The 14,591-nt window shown below is 42.8% G+C and overlaps 1 protein-coding gene across 1 annotated transcript in view; it reads left to right on the top strand.

The window, feature by feature from the left end:
- The window catches only part of PPM1H (protein phosphatase, Mg2+/Mn2+ dependent 1H), a gene marked incomplete at its 5' end in the record, with an annotated part of 284,823 nt that overhangs the window by 264,117 nt on the left and 6,115 nt on the right, over nucleotides 1-14,591 (top strand). The window contains 1 exon segment of the mRNA XM_014590036.1: nucleotides 228-379. Coding sequence (XP_014445522.1) covers nucleotides 228-379 — 152 coding nt within the window.

The following is a 14,591-nucleotide window of genomic DNA, read 5'->3' on the forward strand; positions in this document are numbered from 1 at the left end:
ACCTTAACCACCATGTCACCTGCTGACCCTTGTATAGCAAGTGTTTAAAGAAGGATGCTCCTGGTCACAAAGATTGCTATATAACCAGGCACCTTACAGTGAATACCTAAACAGCACTAGGCTGAACACCACTAGGCTGGGCAGGAAAACAGGAGAATCAGAATCAACTCATTACAGAGAATAGTGTGCTCCTCTTTCTGAAGCAGTCGTATTCCTGTTCTTTTCAGGTAAGAGTCTACGATCTCTCCAAATATGAGCACGGAGCAGATGATGTGCTGATCTTGGCCACTGACGGACTCTGGGATGTTTTATCAAATGAAGAAGTAGCAGAAGCAATCACTCAGTTTCTACCTAACTGTGATCCAGATGACCCTCACAGGTTTGTGCATTTCTGTGATTGTAGGATTTTTCTCAAGAAGTTATGCATGACGTGACTGAAGTAAATGATCATGTCATTGTCATCATTCATGATTTACAGTAGAGGCCAGTATGAATGGTTCAGTAACAAATGCAGAAGGGACTGTGTTCTTACTAGCAGTGCTTTCTCAGCCAAATTTCTCCTTAAGTTGAACCTAGATATGAGTGGTAAAGAATCTGCTTTGTTATATATCTCAGCAGCATATCTTTCTCACATTCTTACTGTTCTTCATAGTAGAAGTCATCCAATTTTTTATCTTGTTGATGAGACTAATAACAAATGTCCTCCAGCAATGATTTTCATCCATTGGGGAATTGTTACTTTTTGAAAATATTGGGGGTTTAGCAGGTAGTGTGGAGGTTGAGGGTGATGGACTTCCACATGGACAGCTGTGGTTTGAGTCCTGGACCTGGCGGCTTGCTTTCTCACTTTCTCTTTCTTTTTCTCTTTATCTCTGTCCCTCTCTGGTCAAATTAAAATAAGAAAGAAAGAAAGAAAGAAAGAAAGAAAGAAAGAAAGAAAGAAAGAAAGAAAGAAAGAAAGAAAGAAAGAAAGAGAAAGAAAGAAAGAGAGAGAGAGAGAGAGAGAGAGAAGAAAGAAAGAAAGAAAGAAAGAAAGAAAGAAAAAGAAAGAAAGAAAGAAAGAAAGAAAGAGAGAGAGAGAAAGAAAGAAAGAAAGAAAGAAAGAAAGAAAGAAAGAAAGAAAATTAAATACAATGATTCTTTAATTAAAAAAAGGAAATATTGGAAAAGGAGAGAAAGATTAAGTATTTCTTTATAGCTTAGTGGCAGTATAAATATCCTAAACAACCTGGGACCAGCATTTGCGTAATGGCTATGTCTCTGGACTCCCATGTAGTCGACCGCGGTTCGTGTCCTGGACCCGGTGGCTTAAAACTCACGCCGGGTGCGTGTGCGTGTGCGTGTGTGCCCAAGATCCTGAGAGGAGAACGAAGGAGAAGGGATTGTGGCGTGGCCATCCCCCCTGGGGGGTGATTTCTCGCTTTCTGTCTCTCTGTCTCTCTCTGTCTGTCTGGCGAGCGCACGCACCCTATAGCAAAAACCTCTCCCCCCCAAAAAAGAAAATCCTAAACAACCTTAGAAGACTCAGAAATAAATTGACTTAGAGAAAGGCAGCTTTAACTGGAACACAAAGAAACAAATCACCTTGAATAAAAGTGAACAGAAAAAAGAGAAACAGGGCTGTCTTCATAGTGCCATCAGCCAAACGCTGAGAGAAGGCCATGTCCTACATAACTGGCTGCAGTTTGAATTTCCGCCCCAACAGCAACGCACCAGATGTGCGTGCCCGTGTGCTCAAGATCCTGACAGGATGGGGGAATGGAGGGGAGAGAACTGTGGCATGATCAGGCCCCGCTGGGGGTGCTTTCTCTCTCTCTCTCCCGCTCTCTCTCTCATACATACACTCACACATATCCAAATACCAAAAATGATTCTGATGTTTCTGTAGGCGGTATAGGTCTTGCCAGACTAGACATTAGGACAAAGTCAGAAAAATAAAGACAGAAAAAATAAGAAATGGATCCTTACCTCATAGCATAAACCAAAATTAAGTCAAATAAGATGAAAAGGCAAAAATAAATGCAACTTTTTAAAAATAGCATGGGAGATTATCTTTGTGACATTGGAGTAAGGAAGCATTTCATAAGACAGAAAGCATAAACAATTTTCTAGAAGACTGGTAAACTTGACTACATTAAGTTTCCAAACTTCAGTTCTTCAAAAGACAACATAAAAAGTAAAATGGCAAGACATGGACTGGGAGAAGAGACAGGTCGAGTACCCCAAACCCAAAGTCGAAAATCCAGAATGCTCCAAAATTTGAAACTTTCTGAGCACCAAGATGACAACACAAGTGTAAAATTTCACATGTGACTTTATGTAATGGGTCACAGTTAAAACATTATAATATAAAAATAGTACAAAACTACATTCAGGCTATATATAAAACATAAATAAGTTTTGTATCCAGACGTGGGTTCCATCTCCCAAATAACTCATTATGGATAGACAGATATTCCAAAATTACGGACCAGAAGATGGCGTAATGGCTATGTCACTGGACTCCCATGTAGTCGACCGTAGTTCAAGTCCTGGACCCAGTGACTTAAACTCACGCCGGGTGCATGTGTATGCATGCCCAGAGGAGAATGGAGGAGAAGGGATTGCAGTGTGAACACGGTGGCTTGAAATTCACACTGGGCTCGTGTGTGTGGGTGCCTAAAATCTTGAGAGGAGAATGGAGAAGAAGGGATTGAGGCATGACCATCCCTCTTGGGGAATGATTTCTTGCTTTCTTTCTCTCTGTCTCTCTCTGTCTCTTCAGTGAGCACATGTACCCTATAGTAAAAATCCGTCTCTTTAAAAAAAATAGCCCCTGTTGGGGGTGAAGAATCTGTTGGGGGTGCCCTCTGTCTTTTTCACGAAAGAAATAAATTAATTTTTTACAAAAGGATATCCACCAAATTGTTCTTACCACAAAAACTATAAATAAATTTATATCCACTCATAGGATGGATAAATCAAGAATAGAATACTTTACAGCCCCAAAAAAGGAATGAACCAAAGCTATAGTCATTAACAGGGAAGAATCCCAAAAACATAATGTTGGACTTAATAAGTAAGCTAGAGCTGGATACAGACAGTGTGATTCTATTTATCTGAAGTAGAAAATTACTTATATATTATTCAGGATTTAGGTATTCACACTATAACAAAAAGTAAGAAAATCCCAAATTTAGGGCCGTGGTTAACTTGGGAGAAATGACAGGGACAGAGGGAAATATGTGCTGGAGAAGGAGCCCACTGGGCTCCTAAGGTATTTTGCAGGTAACATTCTGTCCCTTTAGCAAGAAGGCAGGTATGTGATCATTCATGTTATTTTTCAACGTTTGTTTCATACAGACAACTGTGTGTAAATGTGAGAGAGTAACCTAGTGGGTGCGAGTATGAATCTACCATGGGACTTCCTGAGTTCAAAGTTTGGCTCTTGTGACCTGGGAACATTTCTTACCCCTTCCAATTCCTCATGTGTAAAAATGTCAATTCCGAAAATACTAACCTCATACCTGTACATTTAGTAGGTGACGCGCCTGGTCTGTAGGAAGCACTAGACGTGTTTATTATTGCATCCTATAGTTCACAACAACCAAAAATTCAGGAAAAAAGGGAAGCTAGACCATATCTTCCTAAAATTGTTTGGTATCATTTTGCTCGGGTGTGGAAGAATCAATTCTACTATAATCAATGATTCTTTTATTTGAAATGCAACATATTTTTCTTCTTTTACTCTTTTCATTGCAGTCTACGTCATGTATCCTACTTGTTAGCAATGTTCTCATGTTGATTTTCTCTATGATTATTTTTATAAAGCTTCACAAAGCTGGCTTCTAGTTAGGAGTTAAAAGGCAATCAACACTTTTTTTTTTTTTAATCTCCTCAAAGCTGGTCTTGCTTACCAACCCCTCTCTCTCCATAGCAACCAATCTGCTCGCCAAGGAGTGGTAACCCAGGGGCAGTGTGCTTGCACCAGGGCAGAGCAGGCCCCCCGGCCCAGGAGAACTGCTGCCCGTAGAAGGGGTTTACAGGGATCTCCTTGGAACAAACAGGGCAGGAGTGGAAAATGTTTTTCAGTTTGCTCTTCGAGAAAGATAGCAAATTAAAGTCTGAGGAAGAATCTTGAATCAGAGAGGTAAATGGTGGAAGGAAAGCTCCAAGAGGAGCATAGTTTATTAGCAGGAGCTAGACTATCAGGCTGCAGATCAGAGAAATTCTGGTCGATTTTCGAGATCTCTAGACGGAACAGAGGGAGTCCAGGTTCTGTTATTTGCCAAATAACTCCCACTCAGAATCATTCATTTGGGAAATACTGCAAAGGACTTATTTTATGAGTGAAGGCCTACTGAACACCAGGGAAGGGTCTGAAGAAAATAGACTTCCTCTCTGCCCTCTTGGGGTTCAAAGGCTAGAAGGGGGTTACAGAAACATAAGGAAGTTACAATATGAGTGATTAAAGAGAGGAGCTTAACCGAGAGCGAGGGATGTCTAAACTTGTGAAGACCTGAAGGATAAATAAGTATGAGCCAGGCGATGTAGGTGTGGGATGGTGTTGGGGAGTGGGGGAATCATGGTACCTTCAAGGAACCCAACAGGCCAACACCCTGACTGGGCTAGTATGGGGTAGCATGTCAACGGATGAGGTGAAGAAGTAAATGGGGCTCTTATATACTTGCTATTAAAGAATGTGAAAGTTACTGGTGTATGTGCATACCCAAAATTTTGGAGGAGAAGGGACTGTGGCTATCCCCCCTGGGAGGTGATTTCTCACTTTCTCTCTCTTTCTCTCTCTTTGTCTCTCTCTCTTTCTCTCTCTGGCATGTACTTGTGCCCTATAGCAAAAACTAAAATAATAATAATAAAGAAAGAGACTCTATGGTAATGATATGGGATTTGCATGATTCATTCATTGTGATCCATAATCAGGAAATGTTCTACACGGTCCGATGGTGAAAAGCATGAAAATGAGGATTGTTCTTTAGCCCTGTGTGCTCCTGAGTAATTTAAGCCCCATTTGGAAATCAGAGAAACAAATTTGTTTCAAACTCGTATTTTGGGAATTATGTAGAATGGCATCGGCTCTCATGTGTGACGTCTTTGCACCCAAGTATTTACGATTTGGCGAGAAGAACCTTCCTCCTGTCCCAACTTAGCATGTCTCCTTGGGAGGCCCATGGGCACAGAGAGCTCAGTCCCAAGAGCTGGCACCCTCCTGACCAGGAGCTGGCCTAATCTTTCGTGCAAAATAGAAATATGGTGGAGGTGGCTTTAATGGGCTCTAGTCCGAGTCATAATCTCTGATGAGGAAAAGCCCACCTAATTCCAGAGGCACTATGCGCCTTTCTTTGCCAGAGGGCTCATTTCTCTCCAAATGTAGCCCAGAACCATAGGTTTGCATCTATAATCAGAGGCGGCTGTGTCCAAGCCTGAAGGGGCTGACCAATCAGATATGTTTGATACAACACGAGTAGAGCAAGACATGCTCTCCAGGGTGGGAAGCCTGAGGAAGAAGGGACCAAAGCAAGCTAGATGAACAGCCAAATATCTCATGGGCCTGTTTTCTTTGAGTTTTACCAGGCTCTCCCAGTTTTGCCTAGAAAGAAGCAGGGCAAGGACAGGGTAGAAAGAAGCAGGACCTTGTGTGAGGCAGGACTTTTGAGTTTCACTCAGTCATTTTCAGTCATTCATATGTGGGCATTTTCTTTTTCTTTTGTCTCCTCATGAGAGTCATTCTCAAACATTCTCCAGCATTGTCTTCCTCTGGTGACACCCTTCCCAATAGGAGAAATCTCCCTGTCTAACCTATCTGGAAGGGAAGAGGTGATTGGCATGAAAATGGGTTTGCCAAGTTCTGACCCTCAGACCATCCTCTCGGTGGAGAGTGGCGACTAAAGAGGAGACTGTAGTCTCATTGACCCCAGTGTCAAGAAGGACTTAGGTCCTTTTGCTTTCTTGAACAGTCTCAGCGAAGGAAGGAGAAAATGAAAAGGTAGTTTTGTGGACAAGCCAGAATATGAGTGCAGTAGGATTTTCTTCCTTTTTTTCTTTCTTATGAGACTTTTCCCTGAAGTATAGCAGAGCTGGCCATTCTTCTGCTCTCTCGGTGGGGTTGAGAAATGAACCATTCATATGCAATGCATTGAACCACCATTTTAGAGTGGTGGTGTTGGAGGTCACAGAGGTCGGGCTGTGCCATCCTCTAGCTCCCTGTTACTCTAGTAAGATCTGCTTTTGAAGCCTAGAGATCCTACACAAGCTGGAGAGAGTACTCAGAAAGTCCTGGAAGGCATCTTCTGGGGCACACTCTCTGGGATTGACCATTTCCTCTGTGAGGTTTAGCAGTGGGTCTCCTTGGGGGAAATATCCAAAATAGAGATAAGTATGTAAACACTCAAAGAGGATGCTTACCATTTTGTCAGAAAGGAATAAATTGTTAGTATTACTTAAAGGGAAGGCAGTGGGCAAAGCCAAGAGGAACTGGGGCCAGGGAACAGTTTACCAAACGTGAAGATGTGCCATGGACTCACATTGTAGATGCCCGGGCAAAACTTTGCAGAGCTTTACCCCAGTCTTGCATTTCCCAAAGCCTGTCTGTGGAAACCTCATTGTTTTGTATCTTGGACCTAATGACCCTCTATCCTTCTACCATGACAGTCAAACGACTTTTTAACAGGGTATTAAATCTGTAAGTTCTGGTACACCGTCAATCCAGGAGGACATCTGAGATAAGAGAAGGCTTCCTGTCATGCTTCCTATGTCATTCCTCTTGTCCACATGCTCTGTGGCTTGAATATCTGTGTGCCTTGAAAAGGAAAAGATTAAAGAGTAGATTAATAGTAAAATGCCCACCAACACAGCCAGCCAGCCAGTATTAATGCAAGTATTAAATGCAGTTTGGATTACCCTGACAATATGAATTTTATTTTGGCAAAAAAAAATTAATAATAATAAGGTTATTTTTTATGAGATCTTTCCATGAGCAAACTGAACTAATTTCTTGCATGCCATATGGTTTTCAAAAACTATGTCTCAAATGCAGAAAGGAAAGCCATTGCCCTCCTCCCCATCAACCTCCTACCATATCAATTACAGGTTTTAAGAACAAATGCACTGAGCGTTTGCCCTGGTGTTTGAAGACTAGATAAAAACCTGAATTTGTGTGTCTTTTGCACTGTTTAGCATATTCAGATCCGTGGGAATTTGGAAGCCAGCCGGAGATCCTGGCCATGGCAGCCTCTGAGCAGCAACAGCCAAGCTAGCCTTTCTGTCCTCCGTGCTGTTTATGCGGCTGTTAGAGCAGAGCTGTGTGACCATTTAGCTGTGTGGCCACATCAGGGCATTGTAAAGGGCCTGCCAGGAAGGACTGAGGGAAAATGATCTATTACTCCCTCCTGTATTGAAATGCTGCTGAATGGGATTTGAACTAAAACAAACACCTAAGAAACCAGAGAGCCAGGGCCAGGGTGCATCAAGGTGCAGGGGTCCTGGTGGTGCATTTCACACTCTCCCATGGGGTGGGGAGCTCCCTCCAGTCTGTGTAACCTTGTACCTGATGGTGCACACATCCTTGATTAACACATGTCACAGACAACAGCTGTCACTATTCCAGCTGCCCCAGTGGAGTCCCAGCACCCAGGTGGGGGACAGAAGTGGTGTTAGCGTCATCACCGGTTTCAGAGCTTGGTTCCAGACTTGTGCCTGGGATACAGGTAGCCAGCTCCCAGCAGTAAACCTAAGATGTGTCTCTCCTCCTTCTTGGGACGAGCTGCCCTTTTCCTAGTACAACAAAGGCCACCCCCAGTGCACCTCCCACCCTCCAGCCACCCAGTCCGCATAGATCCCTGCCAGTGTTCCAGAGGGAGGGGCAGCTTTTCTACTTCCTAAATCTCCCAGGCCTGTTCAGAATGCAAAGAGGATTCTTTCTCCTGTTCCCATCACTCTGTATTACTGTGGGGTATCACAGATGGAGCTGCCTTTTATATGCAAATATTTGGGACCCATTAATTCCTAGTTCCTGCCATTTACCCGCCCTCTTATAAGATCCTGCCAGTACCATCCAAATGGCACACAGAAGTCCCCACCCAGCTAGCACTGCAAAAGGCTGCAGGGCCAGATTATAGCCTGAGGCCCAAGGCGGACTTACTTTTGGCCCGATTTCAGATGTGGTCTCTCGGGAAGCAGTCTGTGAGAGGCAGATGACTTAAGGTCAAACTCTTGGGGAGCAGAAAGACATTTTAAGTCTACTGAGGAAAAGGTGGCTAGCATGTACTGACCCCTGACCATGTGCCAGGCCCTATGCTGAATGCTTTCTGGAAACGTCCCACTTAGTTCTTACCAGAGCTTTCAAGGTCTGCCCTGAAATGATTCCAGATTCCCAAGTAAGGATAGAGGGGCCTCAAGAGGCTAAGGAATTTCTCCATCTGGGTGGTGGGAAAGCCAGGATTGGAACCTGGACAGTCCACGCCCACACCCTGAGCTCTTTTTATGTCCCATTGAAGAGGCCAAAGAACTTACGAGACAAACGATCGAGGATTTATCAGCCTTCTTCCCCCGACTTCGGAGCCGGTGGGCTGAAAAGAGGAGTTGACCTTCCGCAGTTAGTTCTTCAGACCTCTACCCTTTCTGTTTTCCTTGCCTCCCCGTGGCCCCCTCCACCCGTGCCCCAGCCAAGCCCGTGCAGTTTGCCAAGTCCAATCCCTGCCCCGCAGCCATGTCTTTCAGCTGGGCTTTACTGATCAATATTGAAAGCTTCAGCCAGAGAAGAAAAACTTCTCCTGATTCAAAACTTGTCTCCCAGGGAGACTCTTCATTAGGAGAGGGGGCACTTCAAACTGCCTCCCAGTTCTCTAATGCGGCCTGACCAGCCAGCATGAATAAGGCATTCAGTAGCTGCCCACAGCTGCCCCACTTCCAGCTCCCCGGGCACCACGCTCCGCAGCCCTTTTCAGGTTTGACTCAGAGTTTCTCCCACCGCCCCTTGCTCTGTGCCACATGTATGCCTACATTGGTAGAACCTTCCTGTTTTACCATTAAGCACTTTCTTTCAGTGTCACCAGCCCAGGCAGCCCCTGTACGGTAGAGATCGGAGAACAAGATGGAGTGTGGAGAGGTAGTGCTTCCCCTCCAGAGAAGGTTGTTTCTTTTTGTGCCAGTCTTGGTGTAGAACAGCCTTGGAGATGATTTCATGCCTGGGGCAAGTTGCCTCTTGAACATGGATGCTAATGCGCTCTGACATGGCCACCAGCCTAGCCCAACGTGAGGGTCAGAACAAAAAGCCACCTCCCGAGAACCGGAATCCTGGGGTTTTGCTGAGTTGATGGTTTGTGAGAGAAGCTCTCTGCCATGGACTTCATCTTTGTGAACACTGCTCGTGACTTTAGTGCAATGCTGGATCTCCTGTAGAGTGGAGGGGCTGTCGGGAAACGGGTCCCAGTGAACAGTGGGTCCTCCCTGGCAGCTGCCACTCAGATTGCCCTTGCATCAGAGAAGCCTGACAAAGAGCGGTCATGGGACAGACTCTGCTCTCTAGGGAACAGTGTATGAGGAAGAGTTCCTCAAGAGTCTCCCTAAGCTTTTTCCTCAGGTTGGGGCAGTCCTTCCCTGAAGCATGTGGCACAGGAGAAGGGCAGATACCTGATAAAATCGAAGTTCAGGAAGGAGCTAAAGATGGCCGGGTAGAACACAATGACATATAAGGAGTTAAAGATGGCCGACTGGTTAAAGATGGCCACATAAGAGAAGTGTAAAGTTAAAACTCATAATCCTGTGATATGGAGATCTTATGCCAAAATGTTAATACAAATGTGTTTTAATACTAGAAAAACCCACAGCCTTCCAGAAAGCCAAGTTTTTGAATCTGTAACTAGCCCTGGGCACATGGTAAACAGCCCTTTCCAAAGAGAAGCTTGTATCTTACCTTCAAACTCACCACGAGAAAGAAAAATGAGATACAACGGAGCCCTCCTTCCAACCCCTCAAAGGGAACCTGTGTGTAATAGAACAGGTTGAAAGAATAATTGAAGGTGCAGATAGAATCATAGGGTAAGAAGTGGTGAATTTGGCAAAAGAACTAAATAGAAATTCACAATGGTAACACTACCACAGAAATAAAGTAACTCACCAAATGTATTAAATAGTTAACTGCCAGAGAAGGAATTAGTGAATTGACAGATATTACAGAGAAGTTGAAATGTGGGAGGTAAAATGAAGAAGTCTAATAAGAGTTTATGGAAAATATATAAGAAGAGAGGAGAGGCAATATGCAAAAAGTCATAGCTGAGACTCTTCTAGTCATAAACAATTCGATGAAGTAAGACAAATTTCTACCCACTTTAAATATAAAGAAATCTCCATTTTGGGGCCGGCAGGTGGCGTGGTGGTTAATGGCACTAGACTCCCACATGCCCGACCATGGTTCGAGTCCCAGACCTGGTAGCTTGCTTTCTCACTCTTCCTTTCTCTCTCTCACTCTGTCCCTCTATGGTCAAAATAAATAAACAAATACATAAAGTGGCCGACTGGTTAAAGATGGCCACATAAGAGAAGTGTAAAGTTAAAACTCATAATCCTGTGATATGGAGATCTTATGCCAAAATGTTAATACAAATGTGTTTTAATACTAGAAAAACCCACAGCCTTCCAGAAAGCCAAGTTTTTGAATCTGTAACTAGCCCTGGGCACATGGTAAACAGCCCTTTCCAAAGAGAAGCTTGTATCTTACCTTCAAACTCACCACGAGAAAGAAAAATGAGATACAACGGAGCCCTCCTTCCAACCCCTCAAAGGGAACCTGTGTGTAATAGAACAGGTTGAAAGAATAATTGAAGGTGCAGATAGAATCATAGGGTAAGAAGTGGTGAATTTGGCAAAAGAACTAAATAGAAATTCACAATGGTAACACTACCACAGAAATAAAGTAACTCACCAAATGTATTAAATAGTTAACTGCCAGAGAAGGAATTAGTGAATTGACAGATATTACAGAGAAGTTGAAATGTGGGAGGTAAAATGAAGAAGTCTAATAAGAGTTTATGGAAAATATATAAGAAGAGAGGAGAGGCAATATGCAAAAAGTCATAGCTGAGACTCTTCTAGTCATAAACAATTCGATGAAGTAAGACAAATTTCTACCCACTTTAAATATAAAGAAATCTCCATTTTGGGGCCGGCAGGTGGCGTGGTGGTTAATGGCACTAGACTCCCACATGCCCGACCATGGTTCGAGTCCCAGACCTGGTAGCTTGCTTTCTCACTCTTCCTTTCTCTCTCTCACTCTGTCCCTCTATGGTCAAAATAAATAAACAAATACATAAAGTTAAATAAAATAATTCTTTTTAAAAAATCATTATTATGTCAATGGAAATTTGTACCATCAGCAACAAAAACTTGAAAGCTACCATTGAGAAAAGACATTTCTTGTAAAATGATGATAAAAGACAGATTTCACTTCAACAAGGATAGAAACCACTGGGTAATCTCTCCAAACTGCTATGGAAAAATAAGAGTCAATCTAGAATTCTGAAGTTAATAAAGCTATCATGGAAGATTAACGGCAAAAGGTAAGGTTGTTGTAGCCCAAAGACTAGGCAAGGGCCTGCTGTGGTGGTGCATGCCTAAAGTTACAGCTATTTGGGAGGCTGAGTTAAGAAGAGAGCAGTTCAAGACTAGTCTAGACAACGTAGTAAGCCCATATTTCTTTTCCTTTAAAAAAAAAAAAAAGCAAACACTAGGTGAGTTTATCTCTCATATACCATTTTTAAAAGAATTGCTAAGAACAGGTTGTGGAGGTGACAGACAGAGTGGTAAAACATGACACTCTGTGAGGCTGCGTCACATGGGAAGGTTCCAGGATCGTGTCCAGAGACCTCCTTGAGTATGCCAGGCACACCTTTGCCCATGATCGGGCTGGCTGAAGCTAGGTGGATCTCTGTTGGGTGTGCTGTGTGTCTCACTCATGAAATAAATAAATAATGAATAAATAATAAATAAACCTGTTTTTTTAGATAAATAGACTTCAGTAAAAGGAAATTGAATCCAGAAGGAAGGAATGTGCAGGAAACAGAGAAAAAAAATTAATATGTATATTGGTAAATGGGCCTTGCCTGGTGGCACAAGCGGTAGGACACCACTAGGTGGTACTGGCGCCATATGAGAACCCCTGAATTCAGATTCCAGGTCAACCAGACATGCTGGGCATGCCCATAATACTGGTTCACAAGAAGGCTGGGAGAAGGGTTGCAGTGTGGCAAGACCCTGGTATGGGTACCTGTCTCTCTTTATCTCTCTCTGCCCACCTCTCATAAAATAAAGGAACTTTTTAAAAATAGTAACATTAAAATACTGGGCAGTAACATGGTAGATTTTTTTTAAAAAGGCATTCTTGGGGTGAGCGAGTGGTATGTTAGTTAAGGTGTAGGATTCGTTCCCACATGGCCAGTCATGGTTTGAATCCCAGACCCCGTGGTTTAAAAATCATGCCAGGCATGTGCATGTGTGCCCAAAATCCCAGGAGGAGAAAGGAGGAGAAGGGACTGTGGTATGGCCATCCCTCTCCAGTGTGTATGTGGGGGGTGATTTCTCGCTTTCTGTCTCTGTCTCTGTTTCTCTTCAGCTAGTGCAGGGACCCTAAGGCAAAAACCAAATGAATGAATGAAAAGGCCCTCTAAAATCCTTTCATTTTCAGGAGGATAGAACTGTTGATTAACTTATATGTTAAAAATGTAAGCATAACTGCTGAAGGAACAGAAATAAAGTGAAACTTCCAAACCACTTAGGGGAGAGGGTGAGTACTGAACAAAGCTATCTACTTGGCAGAAAACAAAAATGAAAGAAAGAAACGCTTAATAAATAATAGAAAACACGGAGCCAGTAGGTGGCATGGTGCTTAAGGCACTAACCACATGACCAACCATGGTTCACGGCCCAGACCTAGAGGCTTACTTTCTCACTTGCCCTCTATCTCTCTCTCTCCCTCTCTCTCTTTCTGATTAAATTAAATAATAATTAAAAACAAGTAAATAATTTTTTAATAGAAAACATAAAATAAGTTTGTGTATATCTAAACTGATGGCAAAAATAAGGTCAACTATATTAATTTTTACTATAAACAAGTATAACTCACATCTTAATGACTGGAAGATTAGATTTTATATTAATTAGCCACGTGCCACTAATGAAATATACTTAAAATAGTGCAAAGTTTAGAAGTCCTATTCTGCCTTGAGGATTTTTTTCTTTCTTTTTTTTTTTCCCTTAATGCCAGAGGGCGTGTGCTCATGGCAGAGAGAAAGACAAAGATCAGATGGGATCTGATCACACCACAATCCCCTTTTCTCCAATCCCCCTTCCCATCAGGATCTTGGCATGTACGCATATATGCCCAGTGTATTCTTTTCATATTGTTCCGACCGGGATTCAAACTTCTGTCTGCCATGTGGGATCCAGCTCTCACTGCACAGCACTTATCACTGTGCTATGGAGCCGGCCCCCTTGTGGGTTTTATAATTGAATAATATCAGGGTGAGAAAGTGGCATTGAAAAAGACTATGATTTCTTGCCTCACAGACTAGGACATCGTTAGCTAAGGATGGTAGATGGGGATATCCCACCGGGAAGTGAAAACGAATGAACATTTCTTGTGTCCTTACGTGTCTTAACTGGGGGTGGCAAAGAATATTAAAGAGCATCAGAGAGAAGAATTTGTGCCATGTGTCAGGAAAGCCTAAACATAGGGGGGGCATTTGGTATAATGACATGGAGGCCCCCAAAGAAAGAAAGAATTCAAGAAGAAAAGAACAGAGTTGTCAAGGATGAAGAAAATGGTCAATAGTATCTGCGCTGGGAAAAAAAAAAACAAACGTTGAGCAGAATGAGTATTGAAGAGCCACCTCTGAATCGAGCTTTTAAAGGACACATTATCAGTAGCACCTTGGGCCCACTGGTCAGAGACTAAAGAGAAAATAGCAAGTGAGAAATTGAGAAAGGAAGAGATTTTCTCCTCAGAAGTTCAGCATCTAAGGGAAGATAGGAAAGATGGTCAAAGAAAAAGTAGTCTTGGAATAGGCGACACCATATTTAAGAATAAAACCTTAATTATCTAGAGCCCTCGGGGAAATGAGTTTCCTGGGTAACGATCTTTTCTAGGTGACCTAATGACTGCTTTTGAAAATACCAGAGCTAATTCTGCCAGTTTTTAAATTCCCGAAGTCACTAACTATAGCAATATCAGTGTGATCTCTTGCCTTGAACTACGAACAATGCTCTCTCACCACTTGAATAAAGCCAGTTAAGCAGGATGTAACTTTGTTTTCTGTCTCTGTCATTCCCAATGACAGTAGAACCTCTTGAGGAACCTCTTGAGGCCTGTTTAGATTAAACAGCCAGAGAGAGCCCTGTCTTGAGTTCTTAGATCTGTTTTGTTTTTGTTTGTTTATTTGTTTTTATCACCAGAGGGAGTGTGCTCTCATCAGAGACAGAGAGAAAGCACCAACCCCTGACAGGACTGGTCAGGACTGGTTTTTTTCCTTTTTTCTTTTCTTTTTGTTCAGCTTGATATATAGGGCACCTGTGCTTGCTAGAGAGAGGAAGAAAAAGGGAAA

Source organism: Tupaia chinensis, unplaced genomic scaffold, assembly GCF_000334495.1.
Source record: "Tupaia chinensis unplaced genomic scaffold, TupChi_1.0 Scaffold000395_1, whole genome shotgun sequence".
Classification (NCBI taxonomy): domain Eukaryota; kingdom Metazoa; phylum Chordata; class Mammalia; order Scandentia; family Tupaiidae; genus Tupaia; species Tupaia belangeri.